The 19,411-nt window shown below is 35.8% G+C and overlaps 1 protein-coding gene across 2 annotated transcripts in view; it reads right to left on the reverse strand.

The window, feature by feature from the left end:
- Positions 1–1,473: 1,473 nt before the first annotated feature.
- The window catches only part of LOC145684136 (UDP-N-acetylglucosamine transporter SLC35D4-like), a 36,869-nt gene continuing 18,931 nt past the window's right edge, over positions 1,474–19,411 (reverse strand). For both annotated transcript variants that reach the window (XM_081756061.1, XM_081756062.1), the window contains 3 exons: positions 18,938–19,099; positions 14,406–14,533; positions 1,474–8,410 (listed from right to left, as the gene is read on the reverse strand). In XM_081756061.1, coding sequence (XP_081612187.1) covers positions 8,077–8,410; positions 14,406–14,533; positions 18,938–19,099 — 624 coding nt within the window. In that variant the 3' untranslated portion in view covers positions 1,474–8,076. The remainder of the gene's footprint in view (positions 8,411–14,405; positions 14,534–18,937; positions 19,100–19,411) is intronic.

Consider the following 19,411-nt stretch of genomic DNA (forward strand, 5'->3'; position numbering starts at 1 on the left):
GAGGAAAAATTTGCAGTTAAGGCTTAGACAAAACAAGCAAAGGGCAATTCAGAAGAGTGTTCTAAAAAAAAAAAAAAAAAAAAAAAATAATAAAATAAATAAATCCAGTTTAAATTTACAGAATATCTTATGGCAGTAGTGTTGTTTGCACCAGATACATTTTCTCAAATTATTTTAAATTTTCCTGGATAAACTGTGTTCAATGTACATTTTTTTTATAACACTAATCTCAGTTACGAACTTTTTTCAGTCAACGCTGAAGAGGAATTCGGATTACTGTCAGGGACTGAGGTTGCTAGAATGAATTGTTCACAATAATCTAGAAAAAATATTTAGTGAATCTACAAAGCTTCTGAAATTAATATTAACTGTACCTATGGCGTCAAACAAACACGAAATTTTTTTTCCACATAAGAAAGAATTGACACTTTCAAGGAATTGAATGTCCCAAGAAAGGTTATCACCATTGGTTATGCCTTCCATCGAAAAAGACCTGACAATAAGAATACCAGAGTTCAACCAGCATGTATTAAACAGATTTGCTCCAATCAAAGAGAGGAGAATAAACTTACTAATTAATTAAGGTGTTCTGCATTTTTTAATTTTTTAAAAACAGAATTTTATTTAATTTAACATGTCATATAGCATTTGTATCTAAAGTTATGCTGATTAGTCAATGAGTCAACTTTATACCTTCTGTCTCTTATCGTTCGTACAGCAACACCCGAAACCACACGCCACCGGCCGCCACTGAAAATTTCCTAATATTTTCAAGAGGAAATTTGAGTTCGAATTAGGCCGAATTTTCATCCATGCAATAGAAACGTACTTTACTTGGGATTTGGTAGCGTCTAAAGCTGACGATCGACATTTTTCGTAGTGAATTTTGACGTTTTACAGAACAAAATTTTTCAATCTGCACTTATATTTGTATACTTACAATTGTACTTATAATTTTCTGATTTCGTGTCTTTCGTGACCGATAGACACTCTGAATAAAATCTCTCAGTTACCATTAAGAAGCAGAGCACAATTTTACGTTTATTAAGAAAGTGTTTGAAAATGAAATGAAATCTTTGAGTTTACGTTCCGTGGGTTATGCCGGTTAGGCTAAAGGAGAGGGTGATGATTAGAAATGAATGAAATGGTGGAATGAAGAAAGTGGGAGGAAACGGAAGAACCCCGAGAAAACCCACGAGCACGGTGTTTCTCCACCACAAAGTCCACACGGCGCGAACTGGGATCGAACCAGGGACCCCAAGCACCGTAGGTGAATGCTCTACCACTGAGCCACCGCGCCCCCCAAGAAAGTGTTTGAATTCAGCCTCTTTAGAAGATAGATAACATTAACCTGATGCATGGGGTCAGGTTTCACCTGAATTGACACATGCGTACATTACTCAATTTAAAATGACGCCCTGACATAGGAAGTTGTCTAAAGTGTGAAGGTATGCAGAAATTAAAAGCATACAATAAAATCAGTATGGGTTTTATTCTTGTTATTTCAATCTCTTCATTTGGTTTTTTACCTTACACCGCCACAATCAAATTTTAAAAATATTCCACATACTCCCTTTCAAAAATCACAAACACAACAACTTTAGTTCCAGTACACAGTAATTATTGCATATATCAACTGGAAGATTTCTAAAAAAAAAAGTATACAAAATAAAAAAATATATGTTTTTTTAAAAAATATAAACTTCGCTTTGACAACTAATGCGCACCACTATGCGAAGACAAAAATGCATGCATGCACTTTATAGCACCACAAGACAATCAATTATTACACAGTATATCACTTTCAAAAAGTCTAAACAAAGAACATTATTGCATATACTCATAAGGAATATTACAAATAAACTTTTATTTTTATTTTAACATCAAATTTTATTTTAATTACACAATGCAATTGAATAACTTTCACTTACTGATATTAATTTAATCTCACTCTTGTTGAAAATAAATGAGAAAAGGTTTATTTTTTTTTTCTTTTGGAAAAGTGGTCTGCAATATGACCTACATAACTGTAAAAGCAGAAAATTATACTTTGTTCCCAGTTACCAATATAAACACATGAATGTCTCCTCTACTGATTCAAAACATATTACTTGTTTTCTCTGTAAGGGAATGATCAATAAAACTAAAATAACTCGTGAATGTGAAGGAAGTTTTCCCACAGAGTAGTAGCACTAATCCATTGGAGAGATTTGTTTTACTTAAATTGGAAGCATAGTTGTTTTCTTTAAATCATGCCATAAATCCCTATATACGAGGGCCACTCGAAAATGCCTCAGAATAACACACAGATGGCAACATTGTGTGGTTCCAAATCAAGTGTGTTGTTATTATGAGTCATCTTCCGTTATGACATCTTTGCATTATTATCTAGGTCAGTAAACAACAACACATGAAGTTATCTATAACTGTTGTCGATACAATTGTAGGGTATTCGTTAAATCTTTGGATTATAAAGTATTAAGGATTTAAAGCATATCCTTTGGATTATAAAGGATTTAGAGTATTTAACGAATTCGGTTGTAATTTATCATTCCGTTGAAAAAAAAAAATACCGTATAATTTTGAACCCAAGATCATTCCGCATTCAAGAGCCCTCCATTTTTAACCAGGGATTACCAAAAAAAAAAAAAAAAATCCAGCACATACTGGGTATATTTTCAGAACTTACTATAAAACTACACTAAAAATCAAATCAGATATAAACCTTCCTCATTGGAAGAGTCCACTGGATCTGCGAACGTTCAAAGCTGAAGCGGTAGGCGAGGAAACGGATGAAGTTAGCGCTTAATAGAAGCTCGTGATTCTGTCCAGTAAAGAAAAATTCCACATATGTCGCAAAAGGAAGACAAGTCCATATTTGCGGCAAAAGCCTCGTCCTGGGTTGAGAAATATGCGGTAATCCCAATACATAGTCACTAGAATAGTGCCGCCTTCAATTATAATTTCAGTTAACTCAAAAACTCGATTTTCTCGGAATAAGAAAATCTCAACAGTTCAGAAGTACACACTTATCTCTGCCAACGTATTTGTCGATTTTCTTCAGACTTGTTGTGTGGGTAAAACTTTATGGTTAAGGAAGAACTTGCACCTGTCGATAATCAGCTCAGTAGTATTCTATGGATAATACAAGATCAACTTTTTGCTAAACTCTTCAGAAAGATCTTGAGAAAACATTCATCAAATATTGGTGGGATTTGAGTTTAATGTCCTTTCACATATATGAGACGTAGACAGCTGGGATTTAAATCACGTAAGCTCAAGCCAGAAATAGGACTAATATTGTTTGGAGCTAGAAGATTCATGTAACTGACTGCTTTAGTTATAATTAATTTAACTGCAAAACTTATCACGTTACTTTTATTTTTATTTCGTGTTCCACTCTTGTATTACATTCAGTTTAAGTTGAATGAACTTCAAATACAGTTAACCAAGTATTGTATTCGTAGAATTTTTTACTGAACTGACCGCATTCGAGGCTGTAAATCAACCGGCAATTCATACTTCGCTGCATACAAAGAATAGACTAATAGTAAATGCATTCTGCTAGTTCCAAAGCACAATAGCAGGCATACTACGGTTGGCAAAGGTAAATCTCATCAAAAGTATTGTATCTAACAATGATCGTATAATTATTCAAATATAATCCAATATGAAGCACTGAAAGATCACGGTTTGCAAAATGTTCTCTGATTTGAATGTAGCACTGTAATTTTCGATGAATGTTGTCATTACCTTCTCTCAAGCTATGGTATATGCTGGGATCGAGTTAAAACTTAGACATAAGAAGATAGTACAGTTAGGCGGCACACAACGTACTTGTTTGTACAAGGATATAACTCCTTTGCAGTTTAAATTTCTCGCTGGTGTAGTGGCTCGCAATGGAGTTTTTGAGTATTTAGAAGTTATCTGACATTAATAATTGCTTACAGCCTATGTTCTTCACGATGATTTTGTTTGGTAAATATTTCTTATGAAGGATAAGGAAGTCAAAGACTATTAATTAATCGGGGTATGCTATTTTTATATTGAATATGACTTTATGAGGATTTTAGTAGTAGTTAATACAGCGGCTCCTCTCACGACATTAAATTTATTAGATGAAATTAGTATTTTGAACACAGTTGTTGGATAGGTTTGCATAGATTTTTTTTTTTAAAGTAAGTTTTTTTGTAGGAAAAATGGAAATTCTCCTCCTTTTAAATTTTTATAACTTTCTTAATCAAATATCACTTTTGTTTACTTGTAATGGATTCTACAATCAATGTTCAGTCCGTAGCTGCCTGTCTTGATTGGTTTTCAATCTAGCATTGCAGTTGTTTGCAGCAAGTATACGTTATGCAACCATCATATCCCATATGTCGTTCTGGTTACCTAACAATCTTATCGAGTTTCGGGAAGTTACACATATTAATATGTGTTTTACTGGCTGCATAAATGCAATCTGGCAGGCACGAGAAAAAAGTACTATAAACAAAAAACAAGTACAAAACCATTCTTGTTTTGGTATAAAATCTTGCTTACTTCTCGTTCTCCGTTCGGAAAAAATATTTTATCCTGAGCTTCAGAGTTAAGTTTACACAGTTAAAGCCATAGACGGCTATTTTTGGGTATGATGTTAGTTTAACATCATTATTCACAGAGTTCCTTCTTTCTTTACCGTTATATCGTGATGGAAGTTTTTTAAATTAAAACTTGTGGTTAGCGTTATAAACGTTCTCTCACCTCAAATTTTAGCGGCCTCAATCAATGTTATACATAGTTATCATGAAATTTTTGTTTACTCATAGATTTTAAATCATAATTTTGTTCTATGAAATCTACTACGGTTTTAGAACAGTTACTGCTATCACTACTAATGGTTATACTAAAACATTTTTGTCGAACATCATTGCAATAGTTCTATGATTAATTCACTGAAACTAGAGAACCACATTGCGTTCACCGATTTGCTCTTTTTCTCCCTTATCGAGAAACATATTTTCTTTGATTCTTGAACATTTTTCAGAATTTTCTCTTCAGAATTCGGTACTTAAGTATTTTTTCGTGTTATAACGGGAAAGCAAAATGTGTAGATTACTGTTATCTCTGCACTAAAAAAGCCCAACATTTCTCAGGCAAAAAAAGCACGGAAGCTTGAAACAGAATGCTAGTTTTTAAGCATCTCCAATACTTACACTTATATCTGTACTCTTATATTCAGTATAGTGCTTGTTGTTCTAGTATTTACTGTTTCTGAGGGCGGGGGAAAACAGCGTTCTTCAATATTTGTAATTTTTATATTCATTACTTTTAAATTTATTAATTCTTTTTATAGGTCCTGCGTTTACATCATTAGTATAAAAACTTGAATAGTTTAATTAAAATTTTAGTTTGTGGTATGAAGAATGGGTCACGCAGATCCTCACATTCCGGTGTAAGAGCAGAACCATAACTTGAAACTTTTCCTGGAGGGGCAAGCATTAATATTTGGGCCCCTCACGGAAGATATGAAATTGAGCTTCTTATTAAAATGTGAAATTTGTGCTCATAGGATTTAAAACCTTAATAAACATTTTCATTGCTTCTTGTAGCCCTACTTGGCGTTTTATTGAGGTAGATCCGGGTTACATTTATGCTTCAACTTTAAGAAATATATTGTGTTCAGATAATGATCGGGCAGAAGTAGCATTTTACATTATTTTTAGTTGTTTTGGAAACGGCCTGGGAGTCCTTTCCGTGCTTCAGAAGTTACACTGAGAGGACAATATTTGACACAACTTAAGAGGACCCATCACGACGAAATTAAAATACCGTTAATTTTACAGCGAGTTGTGTGATATCTTCAAATAGATGAAAGATAATTGAAAAGTGGAACAAGAGCTCGCTAGACAATATTATTTTACATGAGATGCCGTTATCACAACTCACTTATCTGCTTTCAATTTCCAGCCATTTAGAAAATTGACATTTATTTTCGCGTTTATGAATAGCTGAAACGGAAAGCTGCTAGGTGAATTGCAATAATGGTACCTCACGCAAAATAATATTGTGTAGCACGCTCTTGTTCCACATTTCGATTATCTTTTATCCATTTGAAGATAAACATAATTGCTGTAAAATTAGTGGTATTTTAATTTCGCAGGGATTAGGCCTCTTAAAGCCTTAAGAAATGTATGATGTTTTTGAGGGCTCTAATAGTTTTATTGAAATGAGCCCAGATCACATTTTTGTTTCATTCAAGAGATTTTGTATGTCTATATGTGCGTATGTTGTTTTAAGAATGTGGTGAACATCTTTATGCTTCATTTATACACTCATGTTCGTATCGTATTATATTGAGTAAGACGTCTTATCTTGAAGTGGGTCCGCCTTGAACAGCGGGATGCTTAAATGGGGGAAGGGCAGTTGCCCCTCCTGTCCCCACAAGTTACAGCCCCGTAGAGGAGTATCCACTGCAGTATAGTGGTTCAGATTCCACTTTAAAGTGTAGGTTTCATCACATATAGTCTCGCTACTGACAAAGGACATAAATAAAATCAGTCAATAAATCTCGCTGATAACAAACGGCCTAAAGTCAATCAATCTCGCTGCTGACAGAAGACACAAATAAAAATCAATCATCAGTAAGTCAATCAATCTCGCTGTTGACCAAAGGACGTAAATAAAAATCAATCACTCAGTAAGTCAACCAATCTCGTTGCTGACAAAAGACGTAAATAAAAATCAATCACTCAGTAAGTCAACCAATCTCGTTGCTGACAAAAGACGTAAATAAAAATCAATCAGTAAGTCAATCAATCTCGCTGCCGACATATGACGTAGGTACAAATCAGTCAGTCAGTAAGCAATCAATCTCGTTGCTGACAAAAGACGTAAATAAAAATCAATCAATCAGTAAGTTAATCAATCTCGCTGCCGGCAAAAAACGTAAATAAAAATCAATCAATCGGTTAGTCAATCAAGCACTCCTGCTGTACAAAGACAGGCGACATTGGTGGTTTTCTTGCAAAGGTTACAGACTTCATTTTTCTCATTCTTTTAGATAAATCGAGGAAAAGCTTGAAATTTTATTTAAACTTTTGAAAGTTAATTCTTGTGTATTAAATAATCCCTCTTTGTTGATGAATTAAAATTAGTTTCATATGACAAAGGCTCACATTGATCCTAACAATCGTCTACAATTTTCCTTTTGAAAGTTCACTCCTGTATATTACATAATCCGGTTCGCCGAAGAATAAAACAGATTTTATCCTAAAAATAGTTTAAAACTTTGCTTCTGATGGTTAATCCCTATATATTAGATAGTCTCACTTCAATGATAAGAACTGGTTTCGTATGACGAAAGCTAACATACATTGAACTTAAAAACCTAAGAACAATATCTTCCGCTCAACTAGCTAACACTGATCTGTACTTTATTTTTTCACAATTCTTGTACGTTTTTTTTTCATTTTCACTCAATACTTCCTTGGATAAAACTAAGTTATCCTAGTTATTGGGAAACCCAGACCTGAATGACTCAACTCAAGCGTACGCCACCAGTGCCGTGCCGTGGAAAGTCAACGCCCGGGGTGAAAGTATACGATGGCGTCCTTGTACATATGACTGAGGTCGACAGACCAGCCACGAAGCGCCACCATGGTTGACGCGAAGCGTAAGAAAATTTTCAAAAATAAACCCTACTTTTCCTTGATTTTGAGCACGTTTTATTACTTTTTTCCTTCCATTTTATATATGTGTACATGCATTTTCCTAACATGAGTAACATTATAGGACCACTTCATACAAGAGGAAGAGGATTTAAGTACATACTAGTAATATTCCAAATAATTTTTCTTCTCTCTTTTTTGCGCTCCCTTACTTCGGCGCCCGGGGCAGTCTTCCCGCTCGCCCACTCCCCACGACACGGCCCTGTACGCCACTCTACAAAATTAGGCCAAACATGAATGCATTGTTTCTAATCATACATTTACAGTACCTTAAATGTATCTTGTTTCGTTGAGCATATGCTTTGGTACAAAAATTCCTGTTAAAACAAGTAATATTGTTCATTTATTACAAAATGGACTCACACAGCTAAACTTCTAATGCATCAGCATCATCCTCTGTTGTCTCCGCTGGGATAAAAATACTCGATACAAGGTTTAAAATGATGGAAGCCCAAACAAGTGAAGTCAATTCCGCTTGAAATACTGGTACGGCAAGTAAACAAGCGATTAGTTTAGCCACACCCTGTACCTTACCAAATCTCTGATCCAGTTTTATCCGACAAGTCCACACGTTTAAAAGTACACCAAGAACACCACTCAGAAGACAACCTACATAAAAGCGTATTTGACGTCTATGTTGAAAATGGAGCACCAGGAATGCTTCTTCCAAATATAAACTTGCAGGCGCTAAAACAACAACACTGAAACAAAAGCAATAGACGGCATTAGTATGTTTAAAATTCGTTTCCCTCTTTATTAAAAAATAAATAAATAAATAAATAAAAACGTAACGGATGAGAGTTGTAACAACTATCTTGAGCATATGACACAGTATTTGTTTCTTTCTTTATTTTTTTTTTTTTTTAAATACGCTTGGTTATCTTTTAATAAATGCCGAATATGTGGTTGTATAAATACGAGGGCAGTTATAAAATTAGTTGCACTGCTTGAGGAAACAAAACAGAAGCAAACTTTTACAATAATTTTATTTGTACACAAAAGTTTTGCATAAAAATTACTTTTCGACGTAATCATCTCCTTTATTTAAACATCTGTCGAGGTGTGACATAAGCTTTTCTATGCTCTCTGTAAGGAATTCCCGTTTAAGGTCCAGTAACCAGCTTTCACAGAGTGTCTACTAAAACTCCAAAATGAAATTTCGTGACCTTTTCTTTACCAAACCATAAAATTTTGTAACATTCTCAAGAGCAAATTTGGGTGTGAATTAGGCCGAATTTTCATGCATGCTATAGAAGCGTGCTTTGCTTGCAATTTGGTTGTGACAAAAACGACCAGATACATTTTTGGTGGTGAATTCTTTTACACAACAAAATTTTCCAGCCTGTACTTATATCTGCACAGATTAAAAAAAAAAAAAAAAAAAAAAAATCGTGATCCCAAAACCTAAATTTTGTGATTTTTCTTGACTTTCATGACCGTTTTCTGATTTCGTGACTTTCATGACTTTCGTGACCGATAGACACCCTGTTTCATCTCGTCATCGGAATAATATCGTCGCTTTGAAAGTTCTTTCCTGGAATCGAAACTACGGAAATCACAAGGTGCAAGATCTGTGCTGGGAGGGGGTGATCGCACAATTCCCACTAAAAGTTGCTCAAAAGATTGCACGTTACATCTGCCACTACTTTGCGATAGCCTGACGCGATATTGTATTTTCATCATATACTTTGTGTACCTGCCCATAAATTTCTGTGCGATTACAACTTTTCACCCGGAACTACTACAGATACGGAAGAAGAACTCACGAGTTTTCCCATCTCCGTTTTTTAATAAAACCTTTTTTCGTTTATGTGTGTGTAACGAGTTGAAATACCCGTTCTCCGCACGGGGAGAATAAGTTTATGGAAGGTGTGTAAATCCCTTGCCTTTAGTAAACTTATTTCAATGGAAGTGTAATGTTAAGACCCGCAATGTCACTCGTTTTCACCTCATACCTCTTTTCACCACCATCATCTATGCTTATGAGGGTTGACCTTGGATTTGAACGACACAGAAACTGTTACTATTCGTCTCAATGACCCCAAAAAATATGAATCGCACACTAATATCTATCATTTTTACTTGTCAACCCTTCCTCCCAACACTCACCTCCCCATACCGATGGGGGATGAACGTGGACTTAAACGACATTGAAACCATTCTTCTCAGAGACCTCGAAAACTTTGAGTTGAATTGCAAACTAATATTGATCGTCTTCGATTGTTTTTATTTGTCACTCACTTACCCCCTCATCATCCGATGTCGATGGGAATTGAAAATCTTTGAGTTTTACGTCCGACGGTTATGCCGGTTAGGCTAAAGGAAACGGTGATGAGTAGTGAATGAAATGGTGGAATGAAGAAAGTGGGAGGAAACGGGAGAACTCCGAGAAAACCCATGCACACGGTGTTTGCCCATCACAAAGTTCACTTGGCGGGGGCTTGGAACGAATCCGGAACCCCAAGCACCAGAGATGAAACGATGGGAATTGAATGTGAACTGAAACGACAGTTGGAGTGTCACTGTTCATCTCAGCGACCCCGAAAACTATGGATTGCACGCTAATACCAGTCGTTTTCGACTATTTTTACGTCATCCTTCTCACCCCTCCCCTCATACCGACGATGTGATAAAAGCCTGAGTTAGGTCATGGTCCACTCATGTACTAAAAAATCATCAAATCTGGTATAGCGGTCTAGAAGTTGGCCACCAAACATCGTTACATCAATTTTTATTTATATACAAAATGCCTCCCCCTTCTTAAAATGGAAATTTCCAAAACACTGGGATATGTGTCCTCTTATCTTTAATGAGGAGTTTACATACCAAGTTCGTGAAATAATGTATTTTTGACAAAAATATTTAGATCTCCTCTACACTCCCTCTCTGAAGACACGCCCTTCGGGAAAACTTATTTGATAAAAACTTACGTTAGCCTACAGTCTACTCACGTACCAAGAATAATCAAAATCGATACAGCGGTCTAGAAGTTACTTGTCAAATATTTTTACAATTCATTTTCAATTATATAGATAGACAGATTACCCAAGTGTAATATGCGAGTATCTCCTACAAAAACAACGGGAATGTAGTTGCATTGCTTTTTGTTCCAGATTAGAGCAGGATACCACTACAGTGAATTTGATTCAGCAGGAATAAAAGTCGTTATGCATAATTCCCAAATATATTTTTTCAATGGTATTCTGTTCTGAAGATCTCCTCTTGCTAAATATATGTTTCAAACCAATTCTGAAACTAGCCGTGCATTGAGAAACACGACTGAAGAAAGTAATTATAATCACATTAGAGAAGGTTATCGTTTCAATACAAGTTTTGAAGTACATTTTTGGAAGTGTTTTATGGGTGGAAGAGGGAAGGAAAATGAAATGAAATGAAATCTTTCAGTTTAACGTCTCACGAATATGTTCTTTAGGCTAAGGGAGACAGATGATTAAAGCAAGTGAATTATGATGGAAGAATGGGCGGAATGAGAAAGTGGGAGGAAATGGGAGTACCCGAGAAAACTCACGGTCACTATGTTGTCCACCATACACTTACTTTATCGGGGATCGAACCAGGGACCCCACGCACCAGAAGTAAAGCTCTACCACTGAGCCGCCATGCCCTCGGGGAAGAGGGAAGGATTGTGAGTATCTTTATATGGGTTTTACCAATAAAAACTAACATTTTGAGCTGAGAATTATTCCAAGAACCCTGCTCGACGGTGCCCTCAGCACCCGAAGAAAACGCTTTTTTTTTTTCAGCAACTGCTTCATTTCTGCAAACAAGAAAATATCTGACGGTGTAGTCAGAGGTAATATGGCGAACGGTGAAACAACTGGTAACAAATGCTTTGTACAACATTCTATATTTTCTGGATTTTGTGGCCACGAGTAATGTCGAATAGCAGGTGGACACCTTTGCCGAATATGTCACAGCGCTTTGCTTTCGGAGCATCACAAAATTTCCGCCAGCAGACCCTTGTAATATATCCAAGACATGCTATGACCCTGTGAGAAATACGCCCAGAAGAATGAAAACATTACTTTCTTGAAAGAAAGCTGCACACGGCCTCTCTGGTGGGGAAAGTGGGAATGCTTCCACTATTTATTCATAGCTTTAGTCTCTGGGTCATGGTGATATATCCAACATTCGTTCATGCTCACAACACGAACGTAAAAATCGTTCTTATTAGCAGAATACCCGTTCTTCGTACGGGGAGAATACTTTCATTTTGGACATAAAGGACAATAGAGGCTGAGTTTGGATTTAAACGGCATTGGAAATATTACTGTTCATTTCAGCGAGCCCGAAAACTGTGTAATCGACAATAATATCGGTCATTTTCGATCATTTTTACATGTCTACCAATCCCCCCAGTTGCGGGGCTGAATTTGGATTTAAACAGGATCGGAAGTATTACTGTTCAACTCAGCGATCCGGAAAACTATGGATTCAGCAGTAATATCGGTCACTTTCGATCACTTTTAAATATCTCCCCTCCTTCCCTACGCTGCGCCGTCCAAGTGAAATGAAAAACATTCCTAGACCCGAACCTCATCTATATTGAAGATTTGATCGAGATCGGTCAGGTGGTTCAAGAGTTAAGTTTTATATATATATATATCTCCCCTAAGTTTCACCTTCAAAGTGAAATGATAAAACACTTCTCCGGCCCGAACCTCATCTATGCTGAAAATTTATCGAGAGCGGTCGGGTGGTTCAAGAGTTATGAAGTAACAGACATAGTCACTTTCAATTTTATATATTAGATACAGAAAGCCAACACTTCTGATTCACAAGCAATTTATTGCTGTTTCTGAAACGAAGTTAGCACAATTCGACACTTCCACTCACTATAACTTCAAACTTCCTACATCTAGAACCGTAAAAATTTCACATTAGTTTCTTAAACCATGGCCACATTTGCTACATAAATTTCAAACATGTAACACGACGGTTTCCATAAAAGGACAAAAACTTATTGATTGCCCTACATATGCAGTGAAGATAAATGGAACAGTGGATAGAGTGAAACTGTTGGAGGGTGAGGGTGGGGGAGTCACGGTCACAATATTGCCACTACAAACTCACGCAGCCTAGGATAAAACCAGGACATAAGAAATGAGCACTCACAACAGTGGCATCATACTTTCCTTGATTGATTGACTAGGGAGGTTAATGGGGACATGAGCATTATGTCAATTTGCTCTTCATAAAGATGTAGGCCAATGGCCTGAATTTTTCCTTAAGAAAGGACAATCAAGTTAAGGTTCATTTAAAGGGACAAGTTTTGCCGATAGATGTCACTACAGTCTTCGTATCTCTTTCATATATTTTATACCTTTCACGAAAATTTACGACTTCTCTTACAAATTTCAACCTAGAGACTTCAAATTTTTAGAGAAGGAACTTCATAACCTATCGAAAGCAACAATCCGTGCCGATTTCTTATTTAGAATTTTCGTCATTGTTGGAATGGCTTGAATGTTGAAACGGATATTGAAACCGTTAACAATATAACTGTTTCAACAATGAAGAAAATTCTAACTAAAAAATCGGCACGAATTGTTGCCTTCGATAGGTTATGAAGTTTCTTCTCTAAAAATTTGAAGTCTTTAGGCTGAAACTTGTAAAAGAAATCGTGAATTCTCGTGAAAGATAAAAACTACATGAGAGATACGAAGACTGTAGTGATATCTACCGGCAAAGCTTGCCCCTTTATACCAACCTTAAAATAATAATACACAGTAATATTTATGCTTTTAAGATATAATAGGAATCAGACTGTAAAATGTAGCGAAAGATAAAGCGAATAATTTCAAGATTGAGAGAAAAGAAAGGACACTTTCTAGAAGAAATGTAAGAAATGATAAGCCAAAACACAAGACATATGACAATAATGTTAGAAATATTTTCTCAACGTCGAATGAAGTACAGTAAAGCCCTCATTATCCGCGAGTGCCGCGAAAAATTTTTTAACTCTGCTATAGTTGCGCTCAACTATTTTTCATAAGTAGTCACTGCGAACTGATATTCCGCATGCAAAGCATGCATGCGTAAGCACTGTCTGTTCTAAAACAGAAAATAAATTGCATTGTAAAAGTCAATATTTCTAACAATAGTGCATGTTTCGAAGTGCTACTCTACTCTGATAAGCAGAAGGCGACTGTTACAAGGTATGAAAAACGAGAATTGGGAAGAGTGACTTGTGTTGTAGTAAATGACATTCATTGTAGTAAATGACATTCATGCGGAGTGTAAGTCCACGGGCGGCCAGTCGAGGGTTAATTATGAACTTAAAAACAAGCCAACAACCGGGAAACTACAACAGACCCTACAGTACGAACGTCGAAAATTACTGACAGGTATATAGTACAGTATTGTTTTTTTGTTTACTATTCTTTATTTTAGTGATTTAGACATAGGGCAAGGTATTTTAAAAGTTTTATATTTTTTTGTACAATAAAACAGTTTTTATGCTGATACATACATATATATATATATATATATATATATATATATATATATATATATATATATATATATATATTTCGTGTTTGCACCTCATTTTTTGTTTTCTTCGGGTTATCCGCGATTTTCGCTATCCGCGGTGTCCTTGCCACCCACATCCATGGAGAATTGGGGCTTTACTGTACCATATTTTCTAAAAAGGGTTCGGATTTGCAAACTCACCTGAAAATATAACTGTAATAAAGTTTATCCATATCTCCATAGCGTGAATCTGCAATCCGCGCGTGTAATGATTGTACCGTCATTAAAACAATATGGACTAACATCCAGAAATATGGGTAATCTGAAAGCTATATATAAAAAAAAAAAAAAAAAAAAAAAAGATAGTGAGAAATTGTTGCTAAAAAAAAAAAAATATACAATTCAAATTTGTATAGTATTAGACACAATTTAAAAAGTGTGCAAAACAAGACAAGAAAAGAAAAGAGAAATAAATACATTAGGCAGCCAATAACTCTGGTGTTACTATTAAAAGCACAACATTAAAAAAAATATATATATTTTCTACATTTAAAAATAGAAATATACGTATGTTTCTTGTATATTTCTAGTGTAAGTTACTGATATAATATTTCATAACAGAATACCAACTTGAAAATGAATTGAATTGAATTGAAAAGGTTGAGGTGGGTGCGCTGACGACGGAGGTCTTTTAGCACCCATCACTAGGTGAGAGGACACACAATAGACACGAAGAGACGCAAACACACATAATAAACAACTGAAAAATAAACTTGAAAATGATATATATATATATATATAAAGTATACAGAAACTATCTTGACATTTATCTATTATGACTAATGAATAATTCTTGGAAACTGGTGAATATATTCTTCTTGGACGATATAACATGCGTACTGACTAGTTGAAACTTACGCATAGTCTTTCAGTTGATTTTTATTTCAACCGTATATACCTTAGAAACCAAAGGTTTGCACATTACTAACATTTCACAAGCTTAGGTGAAGGTCCACGACCATACCAAGTTTCATCCAGATCGGAAGAATTCGGTGGATTATGATATATAATGCCCTTGTGATTAATTTTTAAGAGAAAACTCAAATGAAGGACGATATATAGTATAACGGCATAGGACCTATTAGACACTAAACTGCGATGAGACTTAACTTAGATCTATTGCCGAGTGAACTGGCGATAATGCAAAATCTTCTCATACAAAAAAGACCTTTCCCCATCATAATACCTAAGGGCCCTGAATTACAGGACACAATAGCTATAGACGCGCTTGATAAAACGACTTCTTTATTAAAGCCTAGGGAAGTGCGTCTAGTGATGCAATCTTTTGGACGTTAAGTTTGGACATGGTTCTGCCACTTCCAGATTAAAAAAAAAAAAAAATAAATAAAAAATAAAAAAATAAAAGAAAAATCATCATCAAAGTGAATTAAGTTTAAAATTAGGAAGCTAATCTAATTGAATCACTGAATGATTTGAAGAAGGCAAAACAGAGTATCTGAATGAATCAACGCACTAAATTTATGTGTATTTAGACTATTTGTGCCACTACCAAAAGTTTGTCCAGTTAACTTCTCGTTGAGCAGTACATCGACTACTACAGTGAAACTTTTCTACGTTGGCCAACATCGGTTTCACAGAAAAGTGACCAATTCACAGAAAAGAAATGTATCTTGATGAAAAAGCTATTATACTCTGTAATGTAAGTGCTTCGAGTACAAGGACATCAATATGTCATTACACACTGTATTTTAATTGTTGTAATTTCCGTGCGTTAATTAGCTACAAAATGCTACGGTATATTATTTCTTTCCCCCTTCCACTAGATCCAGATAAAATCATTAGTGCCAGAAAATATTAAAAAGATCCACACTACCTCATCCCTCTTAGTAGTGAAACACCAAAAGTGGCTGAGTTAAGCATCTAAAAATAGCTATAAGCCGCGATGGCTCTGTGGTAGAGGGTTCACCTCTAGTGCGTGGGATTCCTGGTTCGAACCCCGCTCAAGCTATGTAAACTTTGTGGTGGACAAACACCGTGTACGTGGGTCTTTTTCGGAGTTCTCCCGTTTCCTTCCACTTTATTCATTCCATCACTTCGTTCATTTCTTATCTTCACCGTCTCCTTTAGCCTAACCGGCATATCCATAGGACGTAAAACTCAATTTTCTGAAAATGGCTGCTAATCAGTGTTGATCAGCACGCATGGGAATAAAGATTGATTTTGATTTTAACGTCCCTTTCAGCAGCGAGACTATATAAGACGGGACCTACTGATTAACGTGGAATCCGAACCACATGTGCTCCCGCCGGGACATTGGAACAAAGAAAAAGATTTGTCATGTTATCCTATTTTTCTTTCCTTTTGACACTTTGCAACATGAATCTGATTGTCATTTGTTGTCCCAGAAGGAGGCAAGCTCCTAGAAGGAAAAGGATCCGAACACGTGGGGAAAACAGATGTTAATAAAACCATCTCGATTAAATTACCAAATACCTTGTAATTACAGCCGTTATGTAATATTTGTTACGCATCAGGCAATTTACAAAAAACCTGCTCTATGCTTCCTTCTATTTATTCGTATTCAGTTAAATGTAAGCGAAAACAGAAACTGACAGAACATTATAATTTTACACTGGCAGCCAGTAAGTAAAAGACACCTCCTTTTAGCGTCAGTAGTGTTGGTTGCGCTGTAGTACCAACATTGTTTTCATTACAGATTCTTAAATTTCTCTCTCGCTTTTTCCGCATATTATAGTTCAATCTCGATTATGATATAGAATATTACGGGACAGGACGTTTGGGCGCCACCATTTGGGCGCGGACGTTTCGGCGCTGCCGTTTGGGCGCCGTACGTTTGGGCGCAAAGCCGTTTAGGCGCCAGACGTTTGGGCGCGAGGTACATAGTAAAAAGCACAATTTACGACATATAAAGTAAGCTAGGCACTGAAAACTAAGCGCGAATCAAGATATATATACATTTCCTATACTTCTGTTTTTATCTCACCTCATTTATCTGTATATTTTCTAAATTAAATAGTTTAATTCGTTTGTGGTATTTGTTGCCTAACCTCGTCATGGACTGATTTTTCGCTTGTTCACTATTCTTGTACTTCTGATCTAATGATCTAATTTTTGTATTATATAAGAAAGCTAGAAAATGAAGGAATCAGACGACTGTTAATAATGCCGGGGTGGTATCTAATTTACAGGTCCAGGCCGTTCCTTCCTTCCCTTTCCCCGGATAGTATGCTCCCTCAAACGTGACGGGTTAAATGGCCTTAAATGCCGAGAACCCAGAAATCTAAAAATCCTAAATCCTAATCGAGTTGAGGGAAAGATGTTAATACAGGGTGTCTAAGACATTGAGTTTAGGAACTGCAGTATGCCGTATTTCTGGTATCACTTTTTTATATTAACATTCCAATATAAAAATCAAAACTTAACACACTTTTTTTTCGTCCCATTGTAAGCATTTAATCTGCATTAAAGAAAGTGGAGAAAGGGAAAAAAGAACGATTTCAAAGTGAAAAATATTGTTAAGTGTACATATATTGGTCATTTAGCCACTAGAAATGTGTTTGACATTCACACTTATTGCATAACCACAGTAGAAGGCCTGTTTAAATTTTTTAATGGAATAGGCTCACTATGTATGTAATGCAGTCAATCATATCTAGTCTGGTCTGTTTACTTTTGGCTTGAAAAGTTATCAAATAAAAAGCACACTTAACTTTGGCTGAAACTTAAATTTACAAAATTTAATTGTTAATTCAGTTTTTAGAATTTTGAAATTCCAGTATTTCTAGTATGTAAAACAAAATCCAGTATAATTCAAGGACTTCCACTACAGTAGACACCTTGTGATATCTTGATTGGAACTTAGTACTCAGCGCCTAACATAATGACTTTTTAATTTAACTCGCGCCCAAACGTCTGGCGCCCAAACGTCCAGTGCCCAAACGGCGGGGCCCAAACGTCCGCGCCCAAACGTCACGTACCGGAATATTAATGGGAAATTTTAGTGGCGCCAATCTTTTCAGACACCCGCTGACAAAACATATAAAAACAATAAACAGTGCTACAGAGAACTCTGTAAAAGTTACTTCCAATGAAGAAATTCCTCCTCTTCCCTCCCCTTCCCATTTCTTCCCTTGGGTTTATTGACCTCCCGAAATACATAATCGTAAATGATGTTCTAAAAGGATTTCTAAGAAATAAAAATCACTTAGGTGTCGGACATACTTAACAATTTAACAATCATAGCATAGGGCTAACGTTACTTCAATGTGGCCGAGTTAGACGAGTGGCCTCCTTACAGAGTAATAAGTAATCCACAAAGTTAGACAAGTGGCCAAATTACAGAGTAATAAATAATCCACAAAGTTAGACAAGCGGCCAACTTACAGAATAATAAGTAATCCACCAAGTAGACGAGTGGCCAATTTACAGCAAAATAAGCAATTCAACTCGTACGGGAAAATGCAGGTGACCAAGTTTCATTCTATCACTGTTACTTCTGAGATCCTAAACCAGAATATGAATTCAAGTTTCCTCAATCGTTTCTACAAGACAGTATTTTACGCTGAGTATTCGGTGCTATTATTGGCAGGCAGGTGCACAGTAATCTTCCACTCACATAAGCGCGCATTATCCATTAAGACAATTTATCGCAAAATAAACCCTTAATATAAGATTAAATATTAAATACTCACAGTCATATTAATATCCAGTAAGATTACACCAATGGAAGTCCCTAAACTTACTAAAGCTGCTATACATCGGAACATTCCTGCTGCTTGGAGTTTGGCAGAATGATCCAATAGGAAAATGGAAGCTGGCAGTAGGTTGCAGATTGACAGAAACACTGGAACCGGCTGTAACAAATTAACAGCAAATTTTAATGCGTTTTTTAAAAATAATAATAATAATAAACTCCGGTAAATTAAAAATAAGAAACAAACATGAATATACAAGCTTTATCGTATGCTAAACTTAGGTATACTCTTCTACTTTTCTACACAATTAGACTTACTACACTTTGGCACAAGTTTTCCTACGACATCTGCAAAAAAATTTCCGCCTGATCACGGGTCTGATTTGTGGATCAGCGAGCAATTCAGGAGTGCACCGTGCACAGTTTCCTGTAGCCAAGCATCACAGTAATAATGTCATAATTAACAAATCTT

The sequence above is a fragment of the Thermobia domestica genome, chromosome 4 (assembly GCF_964235325.1).
Source record: "Thermobia domestica chromosome 4, izTheDome1.hap1.1, whole genome shotgun sequence".
NCBI classification, from domain to species: domain Eukaryota; kingdom Metazoa; phylum Arthropoda; class Insecta; order Zygentoma; family Lepismatidae; genus Thermobia; species Thermobia domestica.